At 39.8% G+C, this 10,460-nt stretch overlaps 1 protein-coding gene across 1 annotated transcript in view; it reads left to right on the forward strand.

The window, feature by feature from the left end:
• PIGK (phosphatidylinositol glycan anchor biosynthesis class K) overlaps window positions 1-5,395 on the forward strand; it is a 124,863-nt gene extending 119,468 nt beyond the window's left edge. The window contains exon 11 of the mRNA XM_019448841.2: window positions 1,881-5,395. Coding sequence (XP_019304386.1) covers window positions 1,881-1,997 — 117 coding nt within the window. The 3' untranslated portion in view covers window positions 1,998-5,395. The remainder of the gene's footprint in view (window positions 1-1,880) is intronic.
• The last annotated feature ends 5,065 nt before the right edge of the window (window positions 5,396-10,460 follow it).

A 10,460-nucleotide genomic window follows, 5' to 3' on the forward strand; every position in this document is an offset into this window, starting at 1 on the left:
TAAATGGCTAAAGGCAGACCTCTAGAGAACACTAGAATTTAAGGAGCAAAGAAGACTGAAAAGGAATGGTTAGAGAAGTAGAATAAAAACCTGGTGAGAGTGTCCCTGAAGCTAAGGGAGGAGAACTTCAGAAGAGAAGGAAGAAGTTTCAGAAAGATCACCTAATTGAAAACCAGGCATTTCCATAGGTAACTTCTCCATTTATAAAATTAAACGAAAAATAAAATTTCATTGTCTCAAAATATTCTTTTGAATTCTTTTAATGGGTTTATAATGTATACATTAGGCAACTATCAGGTATTTTAGGGCATAGATAATAAACATAAGTTACTATAGAATGTGGCAGCATATTACTGGCATGGCCTTTACTGGTTAATTCTGCTTGATTTGACTTGTTTTGTTTTTGAGTTTGCCTGCCTTCCTTCCTTCCTTCCTTCCTTCCTTCCTTCCTTCCTTCCTTCCTTCCTTCCTTCCCTGCCTCCCTCCTTTCCTTTTGTAACATGATGAGTTTAGGATTGAGTGAAGAGCATTAGGAGTCTTGGTTATGTATGGGAAACCAAACTGTGAGATGCAGATACCTCTAAGAGATTTATGAGCCTTCCTTGGCTAGTTTACATGGTGACTAGAACAAATTAAAATTTCAGACTACAATTTCTCTTCACTCTATTCTACTCTAAAATATGACCCTCATGTCATATGATTCTCATATCATGACTATCATTACAATATTGGCTAGTAGTTCAGGAAGTAAAACTCATAAAAAGATCATAGTCACAGACCTCCAATTTCAGGGACATAATGTAGCTGTTGAAATGACAACTAAAGGGGCGCCTGGGTGGCGCAGTCGGTTAAGCGTCCGACTTCAGCCAGGTCACGATCTCGCGGTCCGTGAGTTCGAGCCCCGCGTCAGGCTCTGGGCTGATGGCTCGGAGCCTGGAGCCTGTTTCCGATTCTGTGTCTCCCTCTCTCTCTGCCCCTCCCCCGTTCATGCTCTGTCTCTCTCTGTTCCAAAAAAAAAAAAAAAAAAAAAAAACGTTGAAATGACAACTAAATGGGGAAGACTGGTCTCCCCTTTCTTGCTGGACAAAGAAATATACAAGACACTTGGTTGGGTGTTGAGAGGTGGGGGAATTGACAAGGAGATATAAAATGGACTAAGCCAGATTTTGCCCCCTGGAAGTTTGCAAGGAGATAAGTGATAAAGATAATTATATTACTAAATAGAAGTAAGTGTAGAAAGAACTATAGGTTCAAAGAAAAGAATATATCAGGTGGGAAAATCTGGAGGAGTTGACATTTCAGTTAGTCAGTTTCAAACAGGCAGAATGAGGTAAAGAGCATTCTGTCTCAAGGGCATAATCTTACTAAAGGTATTAGACCCCAGATAAGTATTTGTTGAATATCAGAACAAATGGAATTGAGTGGCATTTGTTTTTCCACTGATTTAATCAGTATAATATATGTACGTTTTCTACATGGCAGGCATTATGGCAGGTAGGTGCTAGGAATATGAGCAACATGACCCTCATAGAGCTATCATCTAATAGGAGAAACAGATAAAACCAACAAACTAATGGATATCTAAATTTGAAATGAGAAGGACTGTTAGGCCACCAAATAGCTTGGGTGAAGAGAGATGGCTGGGTAGGGTGGTCAGTGAAGTCTCTTTGAAGGCACAAAATGTCATTTGAAATTGATCTTTGTAAGAACCACTTTGAAATATTTACCCAGTTAGAATTCTTTATCACTGTTGCTATCCTAATACATTTAATTTGGCTAAATTACTCCCTCTTAAAACACAACCTATGAAATTTCTGTTTTCCACCAGTATTTGCTTTGTACATCATTGTTAAATTTACCCTGTCATCTTTGTTTTGCAGAAACCAAAGCTGAAAGATTGGCATCCTCCTGGGGGTTTTATTCTGGGATTGTGGGCACTCATTATAATGGTTTTCTTCAAAACTTATGGAATCAAGCATATGAAGTTCATTTTCTAGATGTGATGTATGAAGAAGACTGCATGAAGACTACCACCGTGGATAAGATTTTATGCCATTGTATTTTTAAAAAATACGTTGTTCTTGTGTGAATTGGGTAAAAAGTATAGGGAAACTAAAGTTGAATGAACTACTGATTTGATAACTTAGAGAAAAATAATTGTTAATGCAACTTCTAAATATACTTTTTTTGTTGTGCATGTTATTAAAAAGATGGGACAGAGAGATCAGAGTATACTTAACAGCTGCTTTTGCAAATAAAAATGTCCCCTAATCTTACTCCCTTTCCACTTGGAAAAGAAAAAAAAAAATGTGAAGACATAACATTCTCACTAGCAGATGTAAGCTTCTGTCAGTATTTTTGTGTTGTTCTCCTAGTCTTTTTTTCCTATGTACTTATTTTTTTCCCAATTAGAGATCATATGGAATATATCATTCTGTAACTTTACTTTTCATTTTACAATTTGTTATCAACCCTTAAAAGTTCTTCAGAACACATTGTGAATGGTTTTACAGTATCCATTCTATGAATGTACAGTAAGATTTTTAATGTTCTTCTGTTCTTGGACCACTTACTTTGTTCCCAAAATCTTCCTTTGGTTCATTCTTTACCACGTTAATATTTTACTCTCAGCATTCATGGAATTCTGAAGCTTTAATTATAAGTCAATATTAAAACATTAGTTCCTTCATTTATGGTACTGATAGTTTGGGGGACCTTATTTGCTGTCAGTTTATCTGGAAAATTTAAGACTTTTGAGAATTTCATATTACTGACTGCTCAAAAGAAACAAACCCCATCATTTCTCATTTCTAACCATTCTGTGATACTCTACAATTGATTACCTCCCCTCCAGTTTCCATATTGAAAGAGACATTGTTTCAATTCTGTTTAAGGTAAACCTTGCCCACTGGCTCTTTCTATACTTTTCCTGAGATGATCCCATAGAGTGGATGGACGGTATGAAAAATTCACACTTACTTCCCTGCCTTCCTGTCTGATGCATCATAAAAGGCAGAGAAGACCCCTTTTCTGATCTCTGTGAAGATGCAAGAGCTCATATCTTCATCACTGATTTTTTAGCTTACAAGTCATCTTCCTGTCTGTCTCATAACTGGAAATAGTTTTGAGATTGTGTTTTGCCATCAGCCGCAGATACTATTTTTTTGTATATGGGGGGTAAAAAACATGAAAGTTAAGTATTCATGTCCCACAGGATACCTTCTTGTATTTCATCTGTTTTACCCAGATCTTTATCTTTATTAATTGCAAAGATCTTGTTTATAATTATAGGTAACATTAAAAAGAACTCTTTCCCCACAATGAAACCTCCTAAAATTAATATGCCTTAGGATTTGCTTTCCTTTTAACACTTAAAATATTACACTTTAGTTACATGCAAAATGGTCATACTTTTCACAGGCAAAGGATACACTGTTACCTCTCAGGTTAGAACAAATTATATTAAGGTTTTTTGCTTAGTAATGAGGCATTTGCTTTGCTCTGAACCTTCATTTTAATTGATCTTTTTATTGGTGTACTAGGTAAATGAAGAGGGAGAATTTGTACCTGAATAAATGGAGAGGTATCCTTTTGTCCATAGGGAGGGGGAAAAACAAACTTACACTAGACTAGCCAGATCACAGTAGCAGAGAGAGAGAAAAGGTTGACCATGGCATCCTGCAAACACGCAAGGTCTTGAACACTTGGTGGGACCAAGCTGCTTCGCGTCAAAAGGAAATATGACTGATCTTGAGTCAAAGCAATTGAATTTGAATGTAATGAAACCTACCCCAATGGTACAGACTGCTGGGAAGTAACAGCCTTCCTCTTTAGAGGCAGTAGAAGGTGCCCTTCTTAGTTAAAACCAAACTGGAAAATGTAATACTGGATATAATATACAGGATTAATTTTGCCCAGGCAGAGTTTCTAAGGGCAGTTATTTCTTTCTGTTTCATTATTGAATGTTCAGAATACAGTTAAAGCAGAAAGCTTAAACTGTTAAATGTTTAGCTCGTAACCATAATCTTTTTACATAAAGTATATTCTGCTTTCAATAATAAGTAAATCCTCTGCATGTGGTAAGTGGGTAATATCGTAAGTGCAATTAAATAGTCCAGACTTTAAATTATACCATAAAAGCACATCCTTAAATATATTCTGCTGGAGTCACAAAGAGCTGAACAACCGAAAGGAGTTTTCTTTTTGTCTTTCTCACAGCGTTGTTGTGAGAATCAGATGAGATAATGTTATGACTAAACACTTCTGAAACTGTAAATATGTGGCGGTACTGTTTTCTTTATTTGTGCTCAGAAGATGCCAGCAGGGAAGTTAATGATGCCACCGTCCCTCTTTCTGTTGAACTTATTTACCTGTCTAAGCTACTTAATGTGATTCTTGTTCTCTTTGGTATTTTTTTTTCCCCCTGTCCCTGGTGTCTTCAGGGAGAAAAGGAAATGTAGATAAATGGGTCCCAGCAGACATGGCCTGACCTTTTAGGGGAGGGACAGGATATGATGATGCCATTCTGCAAAGGCAGCCTGCGTGAGAAAAAAAACAAATGATGTGGATTTTAAAATTATGAAAGACATTCATTTGCAGTTTATGAAAGGGAAATGTAGTTTGGATGCAAAGCTGATTAAATTGGATCAAGAAAAATTGGAATTAAATACATAAAATAATGCATGCATTTATGGTTTCAATTTTTATATATCCTCAGCTAGTTGGAAATGATGATTCCCACAACAAGCATAACTCAGCTTGTTTCTGCTTACTGAGTACTTTCTCCTATGGTATATGTTGATAACATTTCTTCCATTATGTATGTTGCATAGCAGAGTTACAGTTACTGTGGGAATCATAATTTGAAATTTTGACTTGTGTGTTTCTGGAATCTTTACAACAAATGTTGCATTAACATAGAACTTTTTCCATTGATTTTACCAAAATTAAATCCATCTGTAGCAGATTCTCTTTTAACTTGTGAAAGAAATATTTTATAAACATACCACAAGGTATGGCTATAAAATAATGAGATCAGCATCCATTTTGGCTTTATGAAATCAGCCTCATTACTTCATCCTTTTCCCGCCGGCCTTTGCCACAAGGAAAGTGCTCTCCGGTGTCGCCCTTCTGTTGCTGCCTGCCCTGTCTGCACACCCACTTGCTGTGTAAATATGAAAGTCTTTCAATTGGTGGCCAGTACACCTTGGTAGCAACCAGTCTTTTTTTTTTTTTTTTTTTTTCTTAATGCAGAAATGTTTTGGGTTTGGAACTGTGCTATAAAGTATTTGGTTTATTTTAACTGTGTAGAACTTGAATATGGGATTGATGTAGATGAGGGTATGACCAAGACACCGGTTAAAAATTAAAAATTCACTTACTTGAAACATTGAAAGGTGGTGACTGTCATACACAAGTGCTTACTGTTTCATCTGGGCTGCCTGCAGCCTCAGAGACCCCAGAGGAATTCCAGACTTGCCCGTGGAATACCCAGTCATAGGGTCGAGCAGGTGGGGCTCACGTGATGTGACTCATGTTCATCTGATACACTGACTGTGCTAGTTTCAGGGACAGCTGGCGGGAGCAATGTAGGACACTTTCCCAAGAGTCATTAAGTAAGGTCATAAATGTGAAACACATCATACAATGCCGAACACAGGAGAATTTCACCCTTTCTGTGCTGGGCAGGAGGCTGCCTAGCTCTTAACTTCCACTTAGTTCTTACCCTCCACTCAAGCCCAGAGGTCACTCTAAAGAACATTGGCCATGGTACGCCTAGACTGACCTGTTCCCTTCTCTTCCCTGAGCCTTACTTTTTACTTGTGTTTAACTCTCTCTATGGTCTGTTCACTTTGTTAGGAATACATCTCTAGCGGGGCACCTGCCTGGCTCAGTCAGAGAGCATGTGACTCTTGATCTGGGGGTTATGAGTTTGAGCCCCACATGGGGTATAGAGTTTACTTAAATAAATTTTTTAAAAGTAGGAGCACCTAGGTGGCTCAGTTGGTTAAACGTCTGACTCTAGATTTTGACTCAGGTTATGATCTCATGGTTTGTGAGATTGAGCCCCATGTCAGGCCTCCTGCTGACGGCATGGAGCCTGCTTGGGATTCTCTCTCTCTCTCTCTCTCTCTCTCTCTCTCTCTCTCTCTCTCTCTCTCTGCCTCTCTCCGCTCACACAATTGTGTGCACTCTCTGTCTCAAAATAAATAAATAAACATAGGAAGGAAGGGAGGGAGGGAGGGAGGAAGGAAAAAGAAAGACACCTTTAGCATGATTTAATGGACAGTCTGTCCTCACCCCAAGCCCTGGATGTCTGGATAATAACCCAGTCTAAAAATTTCCTTTGTTCTTCCACCACAGTGGGTACTGCATTTCCATTTCCTCTTCTCCCCCATCTCATGTTAGTTTGGATGTTTTAAGTTTCAAATGCTAGAAACCCAACCAGAACAAATTTAGACCAAGAAGGGAATTTATTGGAGGGACATTAGAATATCTTGCAAATCTTGGAGGGGTTTCTGGACTGAGCCTCACCAGGGACTGGAATGGCACCTGGATATTCTTCTCTGCATTTCCTTATCCCTCCCGGAGACTGGCTTTTTCACATGACTGGTAACACCAGAGCCTTGTGTCCTGTGCTTCACCACAAAAGAGAGGAAAATTACTCTGTTCCTTTATTTCTAGTTATAAAAAGTCTTGTGAGAGAACAGATTAACCTTGCTGGTATCAAGGGTTCACTTGGCCAGAAGGTCAGGGTCCTGTAAGCACATAAGGACCTGTGGTGGCTTATCCCTGTCTGTTAGGGCCAGAGAAGGGAGACATCACAGGAGCCACTTAGTCACCCTTACTGCTTTCAACTAGTTTGCTATTCATGCATGGTCCACAGAGCTCCAGCATCACCATGCATCTCCGTTAGAAATGTGGAATGTCCAGGGCACCTGGGCGGTTCAGTCAGTTAAGGATCTGACTCTTGATTTTGGCTCAGGTCATGGATTTCACAGTTCCTGAGTTTGAGCCCCATGTTGGCCTCTGGGCTGACAGCCCAAAGTCCTCTTGGGATTCTCTCTCTCCCTTTCTCTCTGCCCCTCTCCTGCTTGCATTCTCATTCTCTCTCTCTCAAAAATAAATAAATAAACATTAAAAAAAGTGTAGAATGTCAGGGCCAACCTCAGACCCACTGAACCCAAATCTGCAAGATCCCCAAGAAATTTGCATACACATGAAAGTGGGAGAAGCACTGATTTACTTTCTCTTCCTAGACTAAACACCCAACTCTATCCTACAAGGAGATTGTAAAAGACAGCAAATACTTGTAAAACAAACAGCCATGGGTGGCATAATTTATGGGTTCATTGCCTTTTCAGCATTATTATTGACTTCTAGTCAGACCTTTTGAGACTGCACCACTCTCAGTCTTTTTTTTTTTCTTCTGAGCCTTTTTCAAAATGTTTAATGGTTAAACAGGCATCTAAGTATCACCTATTGTATGTAGTATCCTGCAAATTCTTTGACACTCCTTCCTCAAGAGGTGGAGTCTAACTAAACTCCCCTGCCCTGAATATGGGCTGGTCTTAGTGACTTCATTCTAATAAGTAGAATGTGGCAGGATAATACTGCGTGACTTCCAAAGCTAGGTCATAAAAGGTGATCTAGCATCTTCCTGACTCTTTTTCTCAAGACACTGCTATTGGAACCTAGTCATCATCCCCTGAGGAAGCCCAGGCCACATGGAGAAGCCATGTATGTGTATTCTGGCTGACAGCCCCAGTTAGGTCCCAGTTGGTAGCCAACATCAAGCTCTGGAGATACAAGGGACAGAGCCTACATAGATGTTTCCTGACTGCAACCACTGAAGAGACCCTAAGTGACAGCTTCCTAGTTGACCACCAGAGCTATGAGATAATAATTTGAGAAAAAATTATTTTCTTCCATTGAGTTTAGTGTGGTTTGTTATACAAGGATTGTTACTGAAACACTGTGTTAATGCATTACCCACTCTAGCAGATGCTTCGAGGGATACAAACAAACAGGTTCTTTTTTTTTTTTTTTAATGTTTTTATTTATTTTGGAAGAAAGAGAGCATGAGTGGGGGAGGAGCAGAGAGAGAGGGAGACACAGAATTCGAAGCAGGCTCCAGGCTCTGAGCCGTCAGCACAGAGCCCAACGCGGGGCTCGAACTCACAGACCGCGAGATCATGACCTGAGCCGAAGCTGGACGCTCAACCGACTGAGCCACCCAGGTGCCCCAGGGTTCTTTTTAAAAGAGTCACAAATTCATTCTTGAAAGACTTGCATGAAGAGATGAAACACCTACATAGCAAATGTAGAAAATGACAAGTGCCATTTAAAAACTATGGAATAAGGGTTTTAGAAAGAAACTTCTTTTAATTGCTATATAAATGTTATTAATATTGTGCTTACCTTCGGGGGAAGGGGCAGAGAAGACTTTGATATGGAAGTGAAATTTGACTAAGCAATCAGAGTAGATTTTTCTGTTTCTTTCCCTCTCTCTTTCCCACTACTGCTCTTTCAATACTATATATCTATGTATCTATATCTATATTTATATATTTAATGTTTATTTATTTTTACGAGAGACAGAGCACAAGTGGGGGAGAGGCAAAGAGAGAGGAGACACAGAATCCAAAGCAGGCTCCAGGCTCTGAGCTGTCAGCACAGAACTCAACGCAGGGCTTGAACCCACGAACCGTGAGATCAAGACCTGAGCCAAAGTCGGAAGCTTAATGGACTGAGCCACCAAGGTGCCCCTCTTTCAATACTATAGATTGTCTTCAATCCTGCCTACTGACTCAGACTTTCTAGTCATTGGAATATTTTGCTTTGTAATCTGGAAGTGAAATTGGGGGAAGGTCTCCAGTTTAACTTCTTTCTTTACTTCCTTCACATCTACTTCTGTTTTTTTTCCCCATTCCATCCTATCCTCACCCCTTTCTTGGAGATTGAGTCACTGACTCCATCCCTTCTTCTGGGATATTGCTTAGCAATGAACTCACCTCTCCTTATCCTGCAATCTTCCTTTTCATGGATGTGATTTCCCTTATGTTTTATAAGATGTTCAAGCTTTCTCATCTTAAAAACTCAAAATCCTCTGTTCCCTTTTAAACATGAATATAGAAATGCTATATAGAGTTCTTTTCTACTTCATTTCATAGCCTATTATTTTGAATGAATAGATAGCATGCACTGACTAGGCTTCCCTGCCCTGTATTCGTTTGTGAACCTTTCCACGAATCTGTCTTCTGCTTCCACCACTGCCCTGGAGCTATTTTCTTCACTGATACAAGTGATCTCTTAGTTTGCCAAATCTGATGGAATTTTTCTGCCTGTGCCTTTCTTATTTCTCCTTACTAAGGAACAATTGTTGAGGACTCCCACTTTTAGAAACGTTTCCTCCTCTGCCTTCGTGGTGTTGCTCTCTCCCCAAGTTTTCTGCACTCAGCCTGCCCTTTGCTGTTTTCTCTGAGTGCTTCTCTTTTAACACCATGCTACAGTGGTTCTGCAGAGTTCTGCCCTCAAACTTTTGAGATTCAGCACTGTCTCTGAGTATTTTCATCCCCATCTGTGGTTTCCACTATTCCTGCTACATCATTGACAGTCAAATTTCTCTATCTCAGAATCTCTGAGTTTCAGAAATGCCCCCTTTGTACTTGAAAGCCCTGCAGGAATTCAAACTCAGCATAAGTCAGTTTATAATCTCTCATTATCACCTCACTACCGAGCTCTTCTCTATTTTCTTTTTCTCAGTTTATATTCTGAATCCCTTCTGAATAGGCCCAGATTATAAAGATATCTGTGTAAATGTTCACTGTAAGCACTGACGGCAGAAGAGGTTCCTAGTAATCAGCTGGGCAAAATGACATACTCTGTGGAGGTCGGTTAACCTTTCATCCCAGTGCTTGCTCATTGGGCCCATGGGTAAAAAAAAAGTGGTTATGGTGGCCAGAATGGAGACTATGCCTGAGCTCAACAAGCTGAATTTCTCTATACCAAGGCTGATCTGGCTAATGCTACTACTGAGTAGTGCCTAGTCTACCAACAGCTGAGACCTACATGAAAATCCAGTGACTAATTGGGTTGGTGCCTCCATTCCTCAGCTGAATGGTAATAAGTTGATTATATATTTAAAAAAAATTTTTTAATGTTTATTTATTTTTGAGAGACAGAGAGAGACAGTGTGAGTGGGGGAGGGGCAGAGAGAGAGAGAGAGGGAGATAGAATCTGAAGCAGGATCCAGGCTCTGAGCTGTCAGCACAGAGCCTGATGCGGGTCTCGAACTCGTGAACCGTGAGATCATGACCTGAGCTGAGGTCAGACTCTCAACTTACTGAGCCACCCAGCCACCCCATAGGTTGATTATACTGACCATCATAGAGTGGGCAGAAATTCATCCACACTGAAATAACACTTACATTGGGTATGGATTTGTATTCTCTGCTCTT

Source organism: Panthera pardus, unplaced genomic scaffold (genome assembly GCF_024362965.1).
Source record: "Panthera pardus isolate Hobbes unplaced genomic scaffold, ASM2436296v1 HiC_scaffold_11, whole genome shotgun sequence".
In the NCBI taxonomy this organism is placed as follows: domain Eukaryota; kingdom Metazoa; phylum Chordata; class Mammalia; order Carnivora; family Felidae; genus Panthera; species Panthera pardus.